Source organism: Gallus gallus, chromosome 10, assembly GCF_016699485.2.
Source record: "Gallus gallus isolate bGalGal1 chromosome 10, bGalGal1.mat.broiler.GRCg7b, whole genome shotgun sequence".
NCBI classification, from domain to species: domain Eukaryota; kingdom Metazoa; phylum Chordata; class Aves; order Galliformes; family Phasianidae; genus Gallus; species Gallus gallus.
The window spans coordinates 2,709,692-2,730,376 of NC_052541.1; the positions used below are offsets into that span (position 1 = coordinate 2,709,692).

Here is a 20,685-nt window from a genome sequence, read left to right on the forward strand (position 1 = left end):
CACCGCCGGACCGCCCTCGGGGGGCTGTGTGGGGCGGGGGCGACGAAAAACCAGCCTGGAGATGAGATCGCTCCTTAATGTTAAATACCACAAGAAAAAAAAAAAAAAGAAAAAAAAAAAAAACAACGAAAAAAGCTCCTCCCCCACGCTCCGGGATGATAAAAAAATAAGAATATACACATTCGAAGAGCTTATTACAGTATAAAGTTCCCGATGCAGCCGTGCTGGGAACGCACACCCTCAGGGCTCTGCGTTACAGTCGAGATGGTCCCACCGAGACAAAAAAAAAAAACGACACCAAAAAAAGGAGAAAATTACCAAATAAACCACCCCGACCCCTTTTTCCCAGCCTCCTCCTCCTGCCCCCCGGCTTGCTTGAAGTAAGGCACAGTTCCCGGCTGGCAGGGCTGTGTCAGTGCCCGGCCGAGCCCTTCTGGCCGGCAGGCAGCAGGCCGCGGCGCTGGGCGTGCTCCAGCACTGCGCTGTAGCAGAAGTAATACTGCTCCGGGGTCTGGATGCTGAAGGCGCGCTGCGTCCTCATGCGCTGCACCGTCTGCTGGATGTCCAGCGTGCCCACGTCCTGCAGCTGCGACAGGCAGATGTCCAGAGCGCACAGGGTACCTGCGGACGAGCGCAAGCATCGCTCAGCCGACGCGCTGCAATGCAATCCATCCCCCCCGTGCTGTCCTCCTTACCCGTCCTGCCGATGCCGGCGCTGCAGTGCACCACGATCGGAGGGCCCCCCGGGTGCCCCTTGAAGCGCGGTCCCAACGCGCTGACAGCCACACGCTGCTGCTGCTTCACGGCCCCCAGGAAGTCAATGAGCGTGGCTGCCGACGAGGGCACGCCGTAATCCGGCCAGCTCAGGTACTGGAAGTGCGAGAGCAACCGCCGTTCCCTGCCCTAGGGGTGAGTGAGGGGGTCAGTGGGATGGGGTAGCCCCACGGCAGCCGCTGGGCACACAGCCCTTAGCACACACCTCGGCACTGTGGATCTCTAGGATGGTTTTCTTGTAATGGCTGAGGTTCTCCACGCCCAGGTTGGTGATGGTCAGCGCCCCGAAACGCATCTGGAAATCCTTCTCCAGGGGCCAGTACTGGCCGCACTTCCTCCTGCCCCCCTCCTCCAGCCTGCGGATGGGACATGGTGACAGGGGGGCAACGTCCTCCCTGCCAGCATCACGTGGTGCCCTGTGTCCCCCAAGGGCCTGCAGCATCCCTCTGCAGTGCTCTGTACCGGGGCAGCTTAGGGACACCAGGTATGCGGGCAGCAGAACACCGCTGGCTCTCCTCTGCGTTGCACAGAGGTGTTTTTCAGGGTGTCCCATTCCTTTGGGATGCAAAGCACCGCTCTCCGGCTGTGACAGCAGTTGATCCAATAGCAAAACCACTCCTTTTGCCACCCAGGGCACTCACCGAGTCGTCATCACGATCACCAGGACGTTCTGCTCCCACACCATGCGCCAGAAGTCACCATAGGTGTTCTCCAGGGGCCCTGCAAGGACAGCCTGCTGTCACTCAGTGGGGCTGGGCACTACAGGCAGTCCCCGGGCATCCACGGACATGGGAACACGTGGCCCTTACCCTGTGTCCCGATGTACGCGTTCCTCTGCTTGTAGCCATCCATGAAGCTGGCGTTGATGTAGTCAGTCAGCTGCGGACAATGACATGGCATGAGTGCACCACGGGGATGACTTCAGCATGACCCCTGGGCTCAGCTCCAAGCAAGCGAAATGAGCGAGAACCCAGGTGCTGGGTGTCAGGGATGGGCTGGCGGAACAGTGCAGGATGCGAGGGGGGCTCACCTCTGGGCGGCTGTAGGGCTTGGCCAGCTTCACGCGGGTCTGGTCCAGGCAGGGCACGTCCCCATAACGGTTCTTCTCCTGGTTGTAGGGCGCCCTGGGGCAGGGACAGGGCAGGGCAGCGGGGCATCCCAAGGCAATGCCCGGGGCTCTGCTGCCATCACCTGGCTGCAGCCTGGGGAGTAGCATGCACCAGGTCCCCGCCGTCCCTCCCGCCCCACTCGACTCACAAGGAGCAGACGAAGGTCCCGGCTGGGCTCCGGCGCCGGATGTCCTCATACTCCTCATAGATGCCACGCTTCTGCTTGCGGCTGATGTGCTCCAGCAGCTCCTGTGGGGTGAGGGCCTTGGGGCCGGGCACATGGAGCGAGCCGTTGTCGCGGGGGGTCACCAATGGCACCAGGATAAGCTCATCCAGGGGGTCAGGGTGCCCGTTCTGCTGCGGTAGGAAACGGCAGTTCCAGCTGAGCGGGTCCAGCTTGAGGCAGCCGCCGAGGGTCTCGGGCAGGCACTCGCGGGGCAGGTGCTCCTTCAGCTCCGACATCTTCACCATCTGCACCTGCAGAGGACAGGCATGGCCACTCAGCTCAGCCAGCAGGAGGGCCCTCCTCAGCTCCCAGGCTGCACGCAGCTCTGACAAGCAGCAGGGATCTTTGGGCACACTGTTTCAAGCAGCAACCAAGTTTATCTTCTCCCACGTGGCTCATTTTCTTTCCCTTTAAAGCTCCCAGCCCCCAGGAGCCTGCAGCCCCCACACTCACCCTCTCACGCAGCTTCTCCTTCAGCAGCAGGCTGATGATGGAGTAGGGCACGCGGAACCACATGGGCGCTCCCACGATGAACACCTTCTTCAGCCTTGCCGGGAAAGCGCCCTGCGGACAGTGAGGGCTCGGGGACGGCTCGGCTCCATGCTGCAGGACTAACCCACGCACAGAGTGTCCCCACAGCAGTGACAATTGCAGGGACCCGGGGCGAAGCGGCTCCCAGCACAGTCCATGCTCCAATCCACACCGATTTCCATGTGGCCAGCAGAGGGCTGGGCTTGGTGAGCCAGCGGTGAGGGCGGGAGCGGAGCTTTGAGCCCCAGCTGCTATTTACTGGGAGCTCTTTTTCCGGAGAAGGGAGGAGGCACGAAATGCCAGCACCATTAAAAAATAATTTGCATCTGTTTTCATGAAAGCGCTGCCAGCAGCTGTGCGAGGAATCCAGCGCGTGGGGACAGCTGATCCCCTCCCAGTGCCTGCACCTCCCCGAGGGGCTGGGGCTGTGGATGGCACCCAACCTCCTGCATCCCCCCATCCCACCCCATCTCGTCCCATTCAGCTCCATCCCATCCCTGCATCCCTGCTGCCGCTACCTTCAGCAGGTTGAGGATCTTCTTGCTGAGGTCCAGCTCGAAGTTGGTGTACTGCGAGCCCGCCATGTCGTAGATGAACACCAGCCCATTCCTCTGCGTCTCGAAACTGGGGAGGAAGAAAGAGCAACATCACTCCAAGATCATGCATGCGCCCTGCATCCCTCGGTGACCCCAGGAGAGTCCCCTCTGTGTTCCCAGTGAGACGAAGCGCCCAAAGCTGCCTCTCCCTCACACCCACCCTGAGCCCATCCCAGCTGCACTGCCCACAGTAGCTCAGCCCACAGAGCCCAGCTCCAAGAACGGGGTGACTGGGCTCTGTGTTCCAGCAGGGCTCCCAGGGCCGGGGCTTTCCAAGGGCCGGAGATCCCCAGCACAGTGACACAAGGCACATGCGGACGCCTCAAGGATGCCACTGATTTTTGCCATGCCTGGAAGGCTTCTAAACAGGCTGTCATCAATCCTTGGCATGCAAACACAGGGCAAGCGGCTGCTTATAGGCTACTTCAACAGAGCTAACAGAGCTCGGTCTGCAAGCAGCGACAAAGCAGCATCCAGAACACAAGGCAGTGCTGGAACACTGGGCTCGGCTCACCTCTCCACGGCCCTGTCCAGCAGGTAGAAGAGCGCCTGGAGCACCACGTGCTGCACGCTGCGACTGGGGTGGTGCAGCTTGGCTGTGAACAGGGCAATGGAGGCCCCCGAGGGGTCCCGAACGCTCTGTGGGAGAAAGCGAGGTCACAGCGTGCCCGCAGGCAGCACCGCGTGGTGCCGCATCACACCGTGCACCTACCAGGATGGTGAACTTGCCGCTGAGCAACTCCGAGCGCAGCGGCTCCTCGTGTGGCTTCAGCTTCACGATGCCCTCCTTGAGCCGCGTCTCCTGTGGCAGGGACACGGCGTGACCCCCCAGCACGACACGCAGGGACACAGGGGGACGTGTGACCCCACGAGCCCCCCCTACGTACCCGGTAGGAGTGGAAGAGCTCAATGGCTCGCAGGACGTCGAACTTGCGGGCCATGAGGAACTTGACGGCCACGTTCCAGGAGAGCGGGGACACATTGTACTGGCCTGTCCACTTGTTGATCTCTTCCAGGAACTGCTTGGTGGCCTGCAGGACGGAAGGGCATTCCCATTAGCATCCCCCAAACTCCCCAAGGGCAATTTGATGGGGGAGAGCTGGGTGGTGTAACACGGGCGACGAGCAAGGCTGGCGCTCGGGCTGATGTTCTGAACTGATGTCAGATGGGCCAGCACCAGCTGCGCCCCAAAATGCAATTTACCATGGAAGACTCCCCATCCTCTCGAGAGAAACCGAGCAGGAGGAGAGATATCGGGAAAAAAAGCCAAGCACTGCGTCACTGCCGCGTCCCAGATCCCCCAGCACTGGGACAGCCCCCCTTCCCACCCGCACATCCCAGGGCGATGCTCGGCCGCCAGCCCCGCTCCCGAGCCCAGCAACATCCTCCTGCGGTGACGCACGGCCGGGGAGGAAGCCGGGACGTCACGGGAGGCGCGGGGCGTGGGAAGAGCGTGCACACAGCCCCACACAGCCCCACGCAGCCTCACACAGCCCCACGCAGCCCCACCGGCACGGGGGGGGGGGCGGCTCCGTAACGGCGGCGGGGCAGAGCCCGGGGGAGACCCGGGGCGGGGATGGAGATGATGAGCAGGGGGCTGCGTAACGGGAAGGAATGGGGATGGGTGAGAGGGCATGCACACACGGGGAGTGCAGATGGGGCGGATAAGGGGCAGACGGGGGAGCCAAGGGGCTGCGCTGCGTCTACGGAGGCTGCGTGGATGCAGGGGGAGAAAAGCCGTCCGCCGCTCGGGTGCTCGCAGCAGGGTCGGGGATGCTGCTCCGCTCGGCCGGTACCTACCTGCTCCTCCTCGGCGCTCAGCTCCGCGGCCATGCTGCGGCCGGGCCGGGCGGGCCGTGCTAGGCGGCGGAGCCCATCCCCGGAGCGGCGGCGCTGCGGACACCCGCCCCTCCCTGGCGGCCGCTCGGCGGCGGCGGCGGCGGCTCCGCCCCGGGGTGTCCGCGGCCGTGAGCGGGGAGGGAAGAGAGGATGGGAAGGGAGCGGGGAGATGGGATATAGATGGAGCGAGGAATGGAAACGGAATAAGAAAGGATAGGAGAAAATGAGATAAAAAAAGAAAAGAAAATGGAAACGAAATACAAATACAAATCTTAAAATGAAAAGAAAAACGTTAAAAAAAAAAGGGGGAAAAAAAAAGAAAAAAATGTGTAAGGATCGCAAAGCGCCGGGAAGTTCCGCTCGCCCCGGGAAGCGCCGCGCCGCTCGGCTGGGGGTTGGGCCGCCGCCGCTCCCCGCCCCGCTCCGCTCCGCCCGGCGCTGCCCCGCGGGGGCGGTGGCAGGAAGCGCCCGCAGCCCCCTCCCCTGCGCCCGGCCCGCCGACGGAGGGAGGGGCGGGCAGGAAGCGCGGCGGGGCGGGGGCTGCCGGCACCGGGCTCTGCCACCCGGGAAGCGACGACCCGGCCCCGCTCGGGATGGGTGGCACCGCCCCGGGGGGGGGGGCGTCCCGGGGCCGGGGGTCCGCGCGCCGCAGCCGGAGCCGGGCCGGGGACATTTTGTTCGGCCGAGGAGCTGCGCGCTGGCAGCGCGCCCGCAGCCGGAGGGTTTGCACCTAACTCGCAGAAAATGGAAGAAAGGGCAGAGAGAAGCGGCTCGGCCCCTGCCCCGACCGCGGTCGCGGCGGCGTAGGGCTGACCCCCCCCCCGCAGCCCCTCTCCAAACGCACGCTCCCCTTCGCCCTTCCTTTTCTCCGGCCCGGGGGCTGCTTTGAGAAGGGGAACAGCGGCATCAGCGTGCTCTCGGCCATCGAGCGGAGCCCGCAGCCCCTCGCAGCTGCGGTTCTCTCCCGCCCGTCACGTCGGCAGATGGCCGAGGGGCAGCGCGTGGCTGCAACCCGAGCTGCGGCTCATCCCGAGGGATGCCCGGCAGCAGCAGAACCGGGCTGGGGACGAGCCGAGAAACAGCCCCGGGGCCGGGGTGCCGCCTCCTCCCCACTAGGGAGCGGAGCGGAGCGGGGCCGGCCCTGTCTCCCACTGAGCCCCCACCGCAGCGCTGACAGCTCCCGCTGCCCGCAGGTACAGCCCGGTCAGGCGGTGGAAGCAGCCCTCGTGTGTAGCATAGACCGGAGCGTTTTCTGGGGGGGGGGCAAAAAGGGGTGTGAGGGCAGAACACGCGTGTTGCCGCTATCTGCACGCACCAGCTCTGCTCTGCCTTCCTCCTCCTGGGCGCAGCCCTGCTCCGGAGGCGCTGGGAGGAGATGCCCAGAGCCACGTTTTTGCTTGGTAATTCATCTCCATGGCTCCAGGGGCTCCGCTTCAGCTTTTTAACCTCCCCATCCAAAACAATGCCGGGTCAGTGGGCATAATGGTATCTGCTCTGCTGAAATTGCAACAGGGGGACACAGTGGCCCTGCCTGCAAAGCGAGTTGGCACAGGGGAGCAAGCAGGTAAGGGCTGGAGCTCCTCCCTGTGCTTGGGAGAACCAAAGCCTTCAGCCAGTGCCACAAACCAGGCTGTTAATGCCTTGTTGGGAGGCACAGCGTGCATTCCCCCTGAGGTAGCAGGAAGGCACTCAAGGATTTGTATTTCTGAGAAGCCTTTTATTTGGCACAATCAATGGCAACGTTTCGAGAGCGCAATCGTTCCTTCCTCCCCCTGCAGAGAGCAGCCCAGCACACAGGCTGTGGGCTCAGGCAGAGCGAGGCTGGAGGCAGGGCTGGCTGCAAGGCAAGGAAACTGCATTTCTCAGTAACACGTGGGCATGGAAAGCCCTGCCTGGGGAGCTACCACAGCCTGCTGCAAACTTTCCTTACTAGAAGCAGACTGACTGCAAAAAACTTCCATTAAGGCCTCAGCCAGCAAAGGCTGAAGCACCCCGAGCCACCCACCCTGAGCACCACTCCCAGCAGGAGCACGGCCAGGCCAGGCAGCAGGGGCTGAGCTGGGAGCCTGCAGCTCGGGCCTGATCATTTCACACTGCAGAACCACCTCTGCAGCAAACCAGAGCCCTGCTAAAGACCCTGGCAAAAAAATCCAGTGGCACTTGGAGCAACACACTCCATTTTCGTGCCCTTTATACAAAGCCATCCTATAATTATTACCTTTGCCCACCTCCTGGGAAGTGTGAGTGACAGCGAGAAGCAGAGGACCTTTAGCATCCTCCTTACCCCCTGCTCTGTCACATCCTCCTAATTCTCCATCTGACTCCCTGCTTCCTCCTGGCCCTGTGCAGAATTAGCTGGCTGAGGGGTGGACAAGTGTTCCAGCTCGTAATGTCCATTCCTAGCAGCTGCCTCGGCGCTCGGCTGAGCCTTGCCTGCTGCCAGCTTTTTACTCCTCTTGCTCTCGATGATCTGCTGGAGCTGGCGCCCAGCATAGTCTGGTTTGGCAGTGAGCGGCGTGGCGGGCACAGTGAGCCCCAGGATGTCAGGCACCATGTATGGCCTCAGCCAGCCCACCAGCGGGGTGCTGCCAGGGGTGTAGTGGGTCTGCTTGTGGTAGAAGAGAAGTCCGTCGACCTGCAGGAAGGAGAGACGGCAGATGAGAAGCTGCTGCAGGTGAATGAGGGAGCGCTGGGTCACATCACTGCTTCTCAGACACCTCTGCCAGCTGGATCGGCTGTCCTCAAGCTGAAGGGAAAGAGGAAACCTGCAGATCTCCCGTCCTGAATGATCAGCACGAGTCCAGCGGCCGCTGGATGGCTTTAAGTCACCCAAGGCAAACAGATTGAGACTGATGTCAGCAGGGACCAGCACTCCTCCTCTGGTTGCTATGATCCCATTCTGCAGAAAAGCCATCCAGCTTCTGAACAAAGCAGCACACAAAAAGACCATTTTACTGGATTAGGGTTATTTTAAATAATACATTTGGAGAGTAATTAGTCAGAGCGTGTGACGCCAAGGAGCTCTGCTTCCTAACACTGCTACAGCTCTTTCAGCTTGCTTATGCAAAAGCAATTCTTAATGTTTCCCAAGAGAGAACTTCTCCAGCAATCAATGACAGTTAAGGGCACTCAGAACTTTGAAGGTTCGGACCCCAACTCTTCGTGCTGCTATTTCCACACTGGGCAGTACTGCAGCCGGCTGACGTTTTCTGCACTTCCCCACCACGCTTCAGTATTCCCCCCCTCCCCGGCCTCTTTTTTCCTGTGCTTCCCAGGGGAGCACTCTGCAAGGTCAGATCCTGCTGCAGATCGACCGGCATTGGAGGCGGTGCTCATTTAGCTCGGCCTCGCGGGCTCTTAAAGGCTATTTACCCATGAATAAGAGTGGCTGAGTGGGCAGAATAGATGAGAAGAGCCCACTTTGGGCTGCAAGACGTGGCCCCAAATGCTCCCGGGCCCCTCCTGCGGCTGCAGCCCCCGAGCAGAGCAGCACCTACATCATATGGAGTCAAGGCATGGCTGACAACAGAGCAGGCATGTGTCCATCTCTGCTCCTGGGCACTAGCTTCCTGCAGGGCCATGCTGCCTACTGCACTACTGAAGTCCACGACTTTTGGTCACTGTGAAGAGCTTGCAAAATAATTCCAGAGAAGGGGGATTCCTGTCCTAGAGAAACAGGAAACCAGCCCAGTAAACAGCATGAGCTTGTGAAACTGGCTGGATATCTGAAGTGCAAAGCTTCTCCCTCTCCTCATGTCCCAGGAAGGCCTGAGGGGAGGAGCCAGGCCCTGTGGCACCACGCCACCACCCTCTCCTGGGCCTGCACATCCCAGCAAATGCACAGCCCCTTCTGAGCAATGGGGACTCTGCAGCATCTACAGGAATCTTCTAGTGACATCAGCCTGGGAAAACTCCTGCCTTTCAAAACGCTCCAAAGAGCTTCCCCAAGCTGACAAAACCAAAGGATTCTGCCTAGCAGAGGGTTAGGTCATGTAATTCCTTCCCCTGATTTCTCCTAAGTTACTGCAGTTCCCATACTCCTTCTAGCTGTCATCATCTCAGTTGTTGGCCACGTCCCTATCCCGAGTCACTGCTCTGACACCAGCCTCACCAGGCTATGGGCCAATAGCATCTCCATACAGCTGAACCTTCTGAGCTTGGCAGGATTTCATGTTTCATGGCCGTGCTCTGTCGCATTTCAGGTGCTCCACAACACAGAGTCTCAGCCTTTGGCTCTCCTTTGCCTTTCTAGAAACGTGCATGCTGTTTCTCTCAGATCCATTGGTAGCTCAGGAGCTCTTAAATAAGATCCCCTCCAAAAAAACACAGCGCCAGTCAACTGAACAAACATGCTTAGCGTGGTTCATCCCAGGATGCTGGGACCAGGCATAAGGAGATATCTATTACGCTGCATGAGCTGTATTTTTGCCTCCTGTGAAGTTCAGTTCTGGCTGCCCCGTTGCTTGAAGTTATTCACGGGGATTTCTCGGGCTCCCTCTTGTGGCACATGGGGAGCTTCATTCCTGGGAACAGCAGCGTGGTTTCTGTGGGGCTGTCTTTGTGCCAAACTACACCGCTTTTCTCTTCTTGCTGGGGTCGTGCCCTGACACACTGACCAGGGAACCTGGGGACAAACACAGCTGGAGCACATGGAGCACCTGCCCAGCTCCTGCAGTCCCCCTGCATTCCACAGGGGCCTCTCTCCATAAGTTGGGATGCTCTTACGCCTTTTGTCAGAGAGTAAAGGCCTCTGGAAGTCATAAAGCTTTCCCTGGAAGAGACTGAGGCAGGCAGGAGCATCTGTCATTGAGCAAGTCAATAAGGCATCCCAGGTTTCCTTCAGCTAACACTCCCACTCCCCTACCTGTGCTCAGAGCAGGATCTGGCACGGTCAGCCAGCCACTGCCACTTGGACTTCCTCTGGTGACTGCCCTGGCTTTAATGCACAGCCAAATCAATCTCCTGTAAGTTTAAGCTTGCACTTACACTAATCACTAAGTGGAGCCAGGAGAGAACAAGAGGCATGCTTAAATCAGTGTGGCTTTTGGCTTCCCCGTCCTCTTCTGTTTCAGTGCCAGGTAAGCCAGGGTAGCCACCAAAAGCTGCTGAGCTGTTTGCACTAGGGCTTCTGACTCACTGCTCACAGCCACACACAGCAACTGCCTGGCACACTGCTGCCTGTCCTGCCCTTCTTCCTCCCACAGGTCAGAGAGGCTGAGCAGCACTGCTCCTACAGCTGGAAGAGCAAATGCATAGTCCTGCTCAGCTGCTCTCCCTGGGGGAATGTCCACCTCTGCCAGCAGGACCCAGAGGCAGGAGGCTGCTGGTTCTGGACCAGAAGCAAAAAACAGCTAACACCATTCCCTACCCCTCCACTCCCCCAACCCCACCCCACAAGATCCAGTGGCAGCAGCAGGACAGACCTATCTGAACCCATCCCAGCCATTTCTGCTGCAGCCGTTTGCCCTAGCATGTCCTAGCTGCCCATTACTGTAACCTGAACCCTGCAGAAACTGCTATGAGTTTAAACACACTGCTCTGTTTCCTCCTCAGGAGAGGCAGGACAGCTGGATGCCGTGCACAGACAGATGGTAGCATCCAGACTAGGGAGACACAGAGCCTGTGGCAGATGTCAGAGAAAGACACCAGCCTGCCTACCTCACAGACCTCCCAGGAAACCCCACCACATAACTGAGCACACTATGGCAGCATGTAGTACCAGCTTTGACTCTAAAAAGATCAGCTGTCCATCACACTTCCACACGGATGTGAGTTTTGCTGCTTCTGGAGGCAATCTAGGCATCTGCATCAGTCATCCCCCCAGGCACAGAGGACAATCCAAGCACAGGGAACACTGGGGTTTAACTCTCACTGACCAGCTCAACTGCACGTTCTCACCTCGAAGGGGAAGTTCGTTGTCAGCACCTCACACAGGCTCTCCGAGGTGCAGGGGAAGTTCTGCAGGCCCACGAACTTGTACTGAGGGAGCAAAAGAGGGTTAGAAGAGAGAAAATGACATGGCTTAAAACCTCAAACAATTCACCGAACTGGAGGTGGTTAAGGAGGAAGCCTTCCCTTGGTACAAAATCTAACATGAGCAACCGGATGAATAACAGGCAGACAAAGTAACCAGACAGGAGGTCTCAGGCAGAGAGCACATCATTAAATTGCTGGCCTTCCTGTTGCAGGTTACCAGGGGTCCAAATGCATGGATGGGCTCAGTGGAGGAACAGGCCAACCCTGACATCTGCTGGGACAGGCAAACCTCTGCTGTGATTCTAACAGCAATTCCCAAGCAAACCCTGGGTGGGGAAATCAAAGTGACAGGACTAAGTCATTCCCTGATGCCAGTCATATCACACTGATGTGACAGTAAATACTTGCATGAAAACTTACAACAGTCAGCTCGACCTTCAGAGAGGACAGGGATAGGAATGGTCTCTGCTGCTTTACACATCCCCTTCCAGCAATAGGAAGTGATCTTTACAAGAAAACCTGAGGCTTGTTACCATCATGTCCAGACAGCACAAAAACAGAGCGCTCAGAACAACCTACTCCAGGTATTTTGCATGTAGGCCATCCCAGTTCCAAATGATCCCCTCTGGCATCTTGTTAGAGATACAGACAGCAGGGACTCTGCACGCAGCTCCCATGTGCTCCCGATACCTTTTCCTCCAGCATCTCAGGCTGCAGGAAGGACTTTTCAGGGGAGCTGACCCTGAGATGCTCTTTTAACCGAAATAGAAAGTGATGACCTCTGAGCAGGATGCAAAGCAGACAGATGTCTGCTCCAGGCTGCTGGCTCAGCCAAGCAAACCTTTCCACCTAGGAAATGAAAGCTGAAACGACTCCCCACCCCCAGCCCCCCTTCAGTAGGTAGCTGTGTTCTGGATATTCTCATTGGAGTGAGAACAGGATGTACTCCAAGCAAAGATATCTCCGCTGCTGGCACAGGAGCCTTCATCCCCATTAATGATGAATCTGTTCCACCCTCAGGAGCTGCTCTGCTTGCTGTGCCCGAGCACACACGGGTGGCCACACAGCAATCACATCCCGCCTTGCAAGACACACTCCATAAGCCAGGCTGACAAATCCCCTTATGTCTGTTCCCAAAAATCACTTTCTAAGCTGCTGTGGGTGCCAGGTCTGACCTCCACGCAAGACTTCAAAGACTTCAATACTATTATCCTTGCTCAATAGGGACTTCAGGGGGCAATGCAGCATCCACCCCTACAACTTCAGGGACTGGCTCGAGCAGGAGTCCAGGCTAAAGCTTCATGGTCTTTTACCCCTGCTTTGTGAGCCCATGAAACTACCAACGAATAATCCCCATTGTAATCAGGCTGCCAATCAACACCGGCCCCGTAGAAACCACACTGGTTTTCCATTCCAAGTGAAAGCTAAAAACAGTGTGGAAGTTAGCTGATACCCTGCAGCGTGATCTCCCTCAGCACTTTGGCTGGAAAGAAAAAACCCACATTCATTTACAATATTCAGTGGTTCTATTTACATCCTGAACATGTCAGCCCATTTCATCAGAAGCACGCTTTGAAGCCTGATCTGTAAGGGGAAAAAAACCAACAACAACAACAAAAAAAAGGAGCAAAGCTTCCGCCTGTGAACAAAAGTGCTGAAGCCTGCTGAACAGGAGAGCTTACCCCCCACCCTCCTCCTCCTCCCACTACAAAAGAACTTACCGGATTAATCCTGCTTTTCTCTCCCAGCCCTTCCTCCTCTTGGATCTTTGAGGAGAGCCAGAAGAATCTGAAGTCAGTCTGAGAAAGGAGACAGAGGCTGAATTATTATCCACCATGCATCACCCATCAGCACCTGTGGGGCTGCAGTTCAGACCTGTGCCTCCGTTCCTCCGCACTCACACAGGAGACTTACAAGCTGCAGAACCAACTGACGTGCCAGCCTTTGCTCCTTCTCCAAATAACCCCCCAAAATTTCCACAGTCCCTATGCTGTAAGTGACAGGGACACTGCTGCAGAGATGAAATATCCAAGCTGCTGCACATCGGGCTGTGAGCAGCTCCAGCTGCAAAGCAGCTCCCAGAACAGGGAGCACAGGGGAAGGCAGATAGGAGAGATTCAGTACCTGGCAGTCATAAACAGGGTGTCCCCTCCAGCACATCACATCGAGGATGTAGTACGTCTGCTCTGCTTCATTGTAGATGCAGTCCAAGATACAGTACACTGCACACACAAACACAAGGAGGTCCAGATGCACTCCTCACGCTGCCCAACCCACTGGGCAAGTGCCAGATCAAATCTCTCCTGCATTAAGCTCTAGCACAGATGTAAGGCCAAGAGGTGCAAAGAGAACCCCTTCTGCTAATAGGGGATGTGACCACAAAAAGCTTTTAGCTCAAAGAATCCAACAGGGCTCCAAGGGTACCACCCAAAGCCACATCAAGCAAAGGCATATTTCAGGAAATGCATTCATCCACCAGTAACACCTCCTCAAAGGGAGCAAAGCAACTGAACAAGGTACTAATAAACATCATGCTGTAAGCAGCTCTGCTACAGAGAGAAGATGCTGAAGTTTGAGAGCACCAATTAGCTAGGCAGATAACTAGAAGAAATGTTATCTAGCATAAAGGTATCTGAGACTGTCTGTGTCTACTGATGCTCAGAAATACATGAACATCCTGAAGCTTACTAACCCCAGCCACCAAAAAAGGGCACAATGCTGGGGCCCAGAGGAGCACCGCTATGCCTGTGGGTGCACGTGCTCACAGGGAAAAGCCAGTGGTTCTCTTCTACCTATCTACCTAGATCAAAAGCCTCTTCAGAATGTTACCTTTCTCATTCATTGTATTGTGCCGGTTTCCCCCTGGCAGCAGGGATGGGAACCTGTTGACACAGAAGCCACTCTTGGTGTAAGCTGCTGTGGAACCCTGCAAGAAAACAGGAGAAAAAGAAGTGGCATGAACAGGCTCGCCACCCTCCTGTCACAGCAGCGATGGCACCCAAGGTGCCGGAGTGCAGGCTGCCCCCCCAGAGCCTGCCACACAGCCCACCTGCAGGAGAGATCTGGCTGTTCAGCACAGCTCCCAGCACCCAAACGCCTGCAGCTCACAAGGCAGCCTTGTGTTGGTGGGCACAGTAAGAACACAGGAGCCAGGCCAAGCTCCCTTACTGGGTTCTAAGACATCTCTGCTGCCATCTCTTACCCTGGAGGCCACCACCAGCGCCCTCTTCCCAACAGGACACACCACCACGATCCATTCCTGCTCCAGATCCACGGGGACATCGACCAGCCACTCAGACAGCATCAGCTAGGCAGAAATCCAGAAGAAGCAGTCGGTGACAACTCTCCTACAGCTATGGAAAACCTGCAGCTCAAGGATAAAGCTGGACGGTTTTGACTCAGCTCCTACAGCCACACTATGTCCTTCAGACACACTGTACTGCTCACCACCCCAGATCACAACATCCATCTGCCTTTAACTGAGCTGTGTACCATACTCTTCCCCTAGATTCCTTCTCTTGCTCCCCAGCTGCTGACCAAGCTTTGGAGTACAGCATGGGGCTCACGTTCCTCACCAGGGCACCCCAGCACCTCGGTCCCCACATCAACTCTCGACTTCATTTAAGTATATGGCAAAGGTCTGGGATTCCTGAACAGCCGGAGAGATGAGAGCAGAGTAGTGGCCATCTTCAGATCCCTCAGCGCATGGCTATGGCACCCCAGACACCTCCTGGAACCAACTGAGGCTCAGAAAACTCATCTACTGTGCAATGGGACACAAGGTCACACAACAGCTGGAGTTGGAAGGGACCTTAGAAGGCCATCTCATCCGACCCCCCAGCAACGAACAGGGACACCTACAGTCCCATCAGGGTACTCACAGCCCGTCCCCTTCCTTATACTCCCCTTTAGACACAGAAGGCCGCTCCCAGCTCTCCCCACAGCCTTCCCCTCCCGGTGCAGGGCAGCCCAGCTCTCAGCCCGTCCTCGCACGGAGGCGTTCCAATCCTCGGGGCACATTTAGGGCCGCACACCCCCGTTCCGAGGGTTCCCACCCCCCCCCCGGCGCCCCCCTCGGGCCGCCCCTCACCTGGTTGGCGTAGCGCTTGGGCAGCCTCCTGCCGGCGTCCACCTCCATCTCCTCCTCCCCGTCGCCATCCTCCCCCCCGTCCTCGTCGCTCTCCACGCCGGCCCAGTCCCCCTCCGCCAGCCTGCGGGCATGGTTCACGTAGTCCAGCCGCCTCCTGCGGGAAGGAAGCGTTGAGTCGCGCACTTACCGGGCCCAGCGACACTGCGGCCCCCCGCCCGCTCACTCTCTCTGCAGACACAGGAGCCGCCGCCGCCGCTCGGCCTGTCCCAGCCGATCCCCGCGGCCTTTGTACGCGCTGAGGCGCGGGTGCGGCGCCGCGGGGCTGTTGGGAGCCGCCAAGGCCACGCCGCCCGCCAGCGCCGCGCACAGCTCCTCCATGGCAACGCCCGCCGCGCGCCGCACGCACTTCCGGCCGGCGAGCGGCGTGAGGCGCGGCGCCCCCTGCCGGCCCGGAGGACCTCCCCGCGGGCCGGGGCGGCGCGACACCGGGGGGAACCGGGGGCGGGCGGCAGCGGGAGCCCCGGGGCGGCGGCCGGCAGGGGGCGGCGTGCGGGCGGGCGGCGCGCCGTGCGTGACGACGGGCGGCGCGGCACCGGCACCGGCGGCGAGCGGCGAGCGGCCGGCCGTCCCGCCGCAGGTCTGCGGGGAGCTGGGGGGGGTGGGGGGGGCGGGAGGAGGAGGAGGAAGACGAGGAGGAGGGGGGGGAGCGGGCGGCGAACTTCCAAAGAGACGTAAATACATACATCGGCCGGCCGTCCGATTAGCCGACGGGAGCCCGGAGCGGCGCGGCGGCGGCATGGGGCACGCACGGCGCTCCCCCGGGCCCCGCGGCCCCGCTCCGGGGATGCCGCCCGCCCGCGGGGTGCGGGCCCCGCTGCAGTGAGGCGGGCGCGGGGCCGCGACGCACCGCTGCCGCTCCGCCGGCGCTCCGGCGCGGGGAGGCCGTGCCATGGCGCTGCGGGGCAGGGCGCTGTACAACTTCCAGAGCGAAAACAAGGAGGAGATCAGCATCCAGGAGAACGAGGAGCTCGTGGTGTTCAGCGAGCGCTCGCTGGACGGCTGGCTGCAGGGCCGGAACAGCCGCGGCGAGACCGGCCTCTTCCCGGCCTCCTACGTGGAGATCGTGCGCCCTCGCGCCGGCTCCGGGCACGCCGAGGGCTCCGGCAGCCCCGCCGGCTCGCCCGGCCACCCGCACGGCTTCTGCGCGGCGCCCGCCGGCCTCTCGTACCAAGGCAGCTTCGAGGACGACGACGACGACGATTGGGATGACTGGGACGACTCTTGCACGGTGGTGGAGGAGCCCCGCGGCGCTGCCGGCGCCAACGGGCACCCGGCGGCCGGAGCGGAGCCGTACGGAGCGCCCCGCGCCAAGCCGGCGCTGGAGAGGCAGGACAGCGTGGGCTCCTCCAAGAGGGGCAGCGTGGTGGGCAGGAACCTCAACCGCTTCTCCTGCTTCGTGCGCTCGGGCGTGGAGGCCTTCATCCTTGGCGACGTGCCCCTCATGTCCAAGATCGCCGAGGCCTACGGCATCGAGATGGGCTCCAAGGGCCCGCAGTGGCGAGCCAACCCTCACCCGTTCATCTGCTCCGTGGAGGACCCCACCAAGCAGACCAAATTTAAGGGCATCAAGAGCTACATCTCCTACAAGCTGACCCCCAGCAACTTCAACTCGCCCGTGTACCGGCGCTACAAGCACTTTGACTGGCTCTACAACCGCCTGCTGCACAAGTTCACCGTCATCTCGGTGCCCCACCTGCCCGAGAAGCAGGCCACGGGGCGCTTCGAGGAGGACTTCATCGAGAAGCGCAAGCGCCGCCTGATCCTGTGGATGGAGCACATGACGAGCCACCCCGTGCTGTCCCAGTACGAGGGCTTCCAGCACTTCCTCCGCTGCCGCGACGAGAAGCAGTGGAAGCTGGGCAAGAGGAGGGCGGAGAAGGACGAGATGGTGGGCGCCAGCTTCCTGCTCACCATCCAGATCCCCACCGAGCACCAGGACCTGCAGGACGTGGAGGACCGCGTGGACGCCTTCAAGGCCTTCAGCAAGAAGATGGACGACAGCGTCCTGCAGCTGACCAACGTGGCCTCCGAGCTGGTGCGCAAACACGTGGGGGGGTTCCGCAAGGAGTTCCAGAAGCTGGGCAACGCCTTCCAAGCCATCAGCTACTCCTTCCAGATGGACCCCCCGTACAGCTTAGATGCCCTCAACAACGCCATCTCCCACACGGGCAAGACCTACGAGGCTGTGGGGGAGATGTTTGCCGAGCAGCCCAAGAATGACCTCTTCCTCATGCTGGACACTCTCTCTTTGTACCAGGGGCTCCTCTCCAACTTCCCAGACATCATCCACCTCCAGAAAGGTAAGGGGGCTCTCCTGGAGGGCTGCTCCTCTCTTGGGGATGAGGCCAGAGCAGCTCTGCAGGTCCTTCGTGGTGGCCCTGTGTGTGGAGTGGGATGGGGACGCAGCTCTCTGCTGTGCGGTGATGGGGGATGCTGATGGATGTGGGGATGGAGATAAGGAAGGGGTAGGCATGGACACGAGGATGAGGATGGGGTAGGGATGGAGGCCATCACGTGTGGCAGTGTTCCCTGATCACCCCTGCCCTGGAGGTGCTGCTGGGGCTGATCGGGTTTTGGACGTGCTCAGCACAACCAGGGCCAAATTCTTTGCGCGCACATCCCTGCAGATTAGAGAAGAGGTCAGTGGGTTCAGCACCCTGCCGGCAGGACCAGAGCATCTCGTCTGTCCCAGAGTGTCCGGGGACAAGGGAAGGGCCTCTGCTGGGTGCTTTCTCAGGGCTGGCCAGCCCTGTGCTTCTGTCCGGGTGTGACGCACATCCAGGGCTGGGTGTGGGAGCGGGGCGAAGTCCACACACCCTTCCCAGGCCACACCAGGGAGGGGATATCCATGTTGGCTCGTGGCTTTGGGTCCCTGCATTGCCCCACGAGGAGCACGAGGAGAAAGAGCAGCCCCGGCTGCTTCCTTGCACTCTCTCCTGACTTTGTTTACCACTGCGGGCTGGATCCCGTCCGGAAGCGAGGCCGCGTGGGCAGAGCGGAAGGCAGGATTTGGCCTCCAACCTTTGCTTTCTCAGGGCTCCTCCTCCTCCTCCTCCCGGACCTCGGGTCCGCGCTGCCTGCAGGGGCAGGGAGAGGGAATGAATTCCCAGCGACCGCTGGAGGCCGGATCCTGTTTGCAGGCAAACAACCTCTGTGCTGAGGACAGGGAGGAATGCAGGGCCAGAGCCAGGCAGGATTCTTTCGAAACTGAGCTATAAAAATCCGTGGAAGGAGGGGAAAAACTGCTGTCAGAGCATCAGCTGCATCTCAGGCGTTCTCCGGGATGCTGCAGTCAGCAGTGTCCTGCCCCACTCCGTCTCCCACGACGGCTGTTCCATCCCGCTATCAGCCCCGCTGTGCTATGTAGCAAAGTTTCTCCAGTTCCCAGGCGGGGACGGCGGGCCGGGATGTGGGCTGTGCATACTGCCTGCCAGCTGCTGAGCCCGCTGAAAGCTTCAGCTCCGTCCCCAGAGCCTGGGGCTTCGGTGCTACGGGCTGAAGCGCTCCTCATAGGGCTCTGGCGTGGTTCTCACCTCTCCCCTGCCTCATCAGGAGCCTTTGCTAAGGTGAAGGAGAGCCAGCGGATGAGCGACGAGGGCCGGATGGACCAGGAGGAGGCGGATGGCATTCGCAAGCGCTGCCGCGTGGTGGGCTTCGCCCTGCAGGCTGAGATGAACCACTTCCACGAGCGGCGCGTGGCCGACTTCAAGAGGATGATGCAGTCCTACCTGAAGCAGCAGATCATCTTCTACCAGCGCGTCAGCCAGCAGCTGGAGAAGACCCTGCGCATGTATGACAACCTCTAACACGCCTGCCTGCCGCCCGTCCCGCATCGCACCGCTCCCAGCCACGGCCTCGCAGGGCATCTCTGCTCGGGAGGGCTGAGAACGGGTGGGAACTCATGACGCTAGTGACCAAATACCTTTGGGCTTCCCTCCACCCCGTGGTGGGGACGTGGGTGCTCCCATGGGACAGATGGACGTGTGTCCCCGTGGCACCGCCCGGTGCTTTTTAGCCTTCCAAAACCCCGTCCTCGTGGAGCACTGTGGCTCACTGGGAGGAGAAATCCAAGCGGTCGACATTTTGCACACTGAAAGTTTTTCTGATGGGAAAGAAAAAACACAAAAAGATCTTTATTTGGAAGAGGGTTTGGTTTCCCCCCCCCCCTCCCCAATATTTTCCATTTTTTCGCAAACGTTTCTGCAGCATTTTTACCAGTTTTTAAATAGACGCAGGCCAACGGAAATCTCTTTTCTCAAGCACTGCTGTTGACTGGAAAAAGGGATATAAAAAACGAAAACAAAAAACCAAGCCAGCCCACAGCCTTTTCAGTAAAAAATGTCAGTACAAACCTCCCCCCACCCCCTCCCCGCTCTGTCCCTGGGATGTTGCTGGGAAGCAGAGCTGCTCCAGGAAGGGCTCTGCGGAGGGGGCACGGCGCTGGGCATCCCTCCCGAGCATCCCCGGCGGCGAGCATGCAGGGCTGGCATGAGGGCTGTGTTTGTGAAGGGAAATGGTTGGGATAAATCACAGCGAGGGAAGTCGGGCCAGCCTGGCCTGGCTCCAGGGTTAAAATTAGCCCCAGCGTGCAGGGCGGCGTTGGGATAAGCGCGGCGCTGGGAAGGCAGCGCGCTGCGCTCGGCCGTCCCTGACCCCCTCATCCCTCCCCACTGGGATGGCATGACAGCCTCGAGGAGGGATGTGCTTCCTCCGGCATCCCATTCCCATCCCACCCCATCTCCAGGCTGTCCTATCCCCATCCTATCCCGTGTCACCCCATCCTCATCCCACCCCGTTCTCATCCCACCCCATCCTCAGCCTACCCTGGTCCTGTACTTCCCTGTCCCCATCCTTCCTTGGCTCCATCCTTCTCCATCCCCATCCCACCCCACCCTGTCCCCAGCCCAACCTGGTCCTACCCCGCACTGGTCCCATCCTACCTTGGCTCCACCCTGCCCCAACCCCATCCCACACCATTCCCGTCTCACCCCATTCCCATCTCACCCTGCCCACGTCCCAGCCTGATCCCATCCTTCTCCGTTCCCATCCCACCTCATCCCTATTCTACCTTGTCTCCATCCTACCTTGGCTCCATCCCATTCCAACCCTGTCAAAATTCATCCCAATCCCACCCTGTTCCTATACTTTCCCATCCACTTCCTATCTTGACTCCCTCCCCGCCGTCCCCATCCCACCCTGATCCCATCCTACTCTATCCCTCTTCTACCCCATCCCCACCCTACCTTGGCTCCATCCCACTCCGCATACACCCCACCCCATCCCCACTCCTGTCCCCATTCCCCACCATTTCCTTTTGGGGTCCCCATCCCAAGCCATTCACCACTGGGGTTCCCATCCCAAGCCATTCCCCCCATTGAGATCCAGATGCTGGTGAGGCTGGGGGCTCACAGTGGGGCTGGGTGGGTGCAGGGACAGAGCCTGCCACTACCACCACTTGGTCTGTGGATGAGAGACCACAAACTT

At 59.6% G+C, this 20,685-nt stretch overlaps 3 protein-coding genes and 1 non-coding gene across 4 annotated transcripts; 1 reads left to right on the plus strand and 3 right to left on the minus strand.

The window, feature by feature from the left end:
• Positions 1-110: 110 nt before the first annotated feature.
• Positions 111-5,095, minus strand: PTPN9 (protein tyrosine phosphatase, non-receptor type 9). The gene is made up of 13 exons (NM_001293185.2): positions 5,037-5,095; positions 4,124-4,267; positions 3,949-4,038; positions 3,751-3,875; positions 3,159-3,264; positions 2,563-2,673; positions 2,032-2,360; positions 1,805-1,898; positions 1,584-1,653; positions 1,416-1,494; positions 980-1,130; positions 696-903; positions 111-621 (listed from the first exon to the last, which is right to left on the minus strand). Exons 1-13 carry the CDS (start codon positions 5,067-5,069, stop codon positions 413-415), a joined length of 1,749 nt encoding a protein of 582 aa, NP_001280114.2. The 5' UTR covers positions 5,070-5,095; the 3' UTR covers positions 111-412.
• Positions 5,096-6,771: 1,676 nt separating this feature from the next.
• SNUPN (snurportin 1) lies at positions 6,772-15,522 on the minus strand. The gene is made up of 8 exons (NM_001080878.2): positions 15,365-15,522; positions 15,142-15,295; positions 14,254-14,358; positions 13,881-13,977; positions 13,176-13,273; positions 12,773-12,850; positions 10,974-11,054; positions 6,772-7,710 (listed from the first exon to the last, which is right to left on the minus strand). The coding sequence occupies exons 1-8, from the start codon at positions 15,517-15,519 to the stop codon at positions 7,381-7,383; spliced, it is 1,098 nt and encodes a 365-aa protein (NP_001074347.1). The 5' UTR covers positions 15,520-15,522; the 3' UTR covers positions 6,772-7,380.
• MIR6575 (microRNA 6575) lies at positions 8,949-9,056 on the minus strand. The gene has a single exon (NR_105442.1). It is a non-coding gene; the product is annotated as a microRNA 6575 (primary transcript).
• A 207-nt stretch (positions 15,523-15,729) lies between the features above and the next one.
• SNX33 (sorting nexin 33) lies at positions 15,730-19,512 on the plus strand. The gene is made up of 2 exons (XM_015279032.4): positions 15,730-17,501; positions 18,754-19,512. Exons 1-2 carry the CDS (start codon positions 16,091-16,093, stop codon positions 19,005-19,007), a joined length of 1,665 nt encoding a protein of 554 aa, XP_015134518.1. The 5' UTR covers positions 15,730-16,090; the 3' UTR covers positions 19,008-19,512.
• Positions 19,513-20,685: the final 1,173 nt, after the last annotated feature.

Coding starts and splice junctions, on each gene's coding strand:
- PTPN9 (NM_001293185.2), bottom strand. CDS start 5,069: ATGGCCGCGGAGCTGAGCGCCGAGGAGGAGCAG. Junction 1,899..2,031: donor GGGACCTTCGTCTGCTCCTT/GTGAGTCGAGTG, acceptor TCCCTGCCCCAG/GGCGCCCTACAACCAGGAGA. Junction 1,495..1,583: donor CGCGTACATCGGGACACAGG/GTAAGGGCCACG, acceptor CTGTCCTTGCAG/GGCCCCTGGAGAACACCTAT.
- SNUPN (NM_001080878.2), bottom strand. CDS start 15,519: ATGGAGGAGCTGTGCGCGGCGCTGGCGGGCGGCGTGGCCTTGGCGGCT. Junction 13,274..13,880: donor CAATACAATGAATGAGAAAG/GTAACATTCTGA, acceptor TTGTGTGTGCAG/TGTACTGTATCTTGGACTGC. Junction 11,055..12,772: donor AGAAAAGCAGGATTAATCCG/GTAAGTTCTTTT, acceptor TTGCTCCCTCAG/TACAAGTTCGTGGGCCTGCA.
- SNX33 (XM_015279032.4), top strand. CDS start 16,091: ATGGCGCTGCGGGGCAGGGCGCTGTACAACTTCCAGAGCGAAAACAAG. Junction 17,502..18,753: donor CATCATCCACCTCCAGAAAG/GTAAGGGGGCTC, acceptor CTGCCTCATCAG/GAGCCTTTGCTAAGGTGAAG.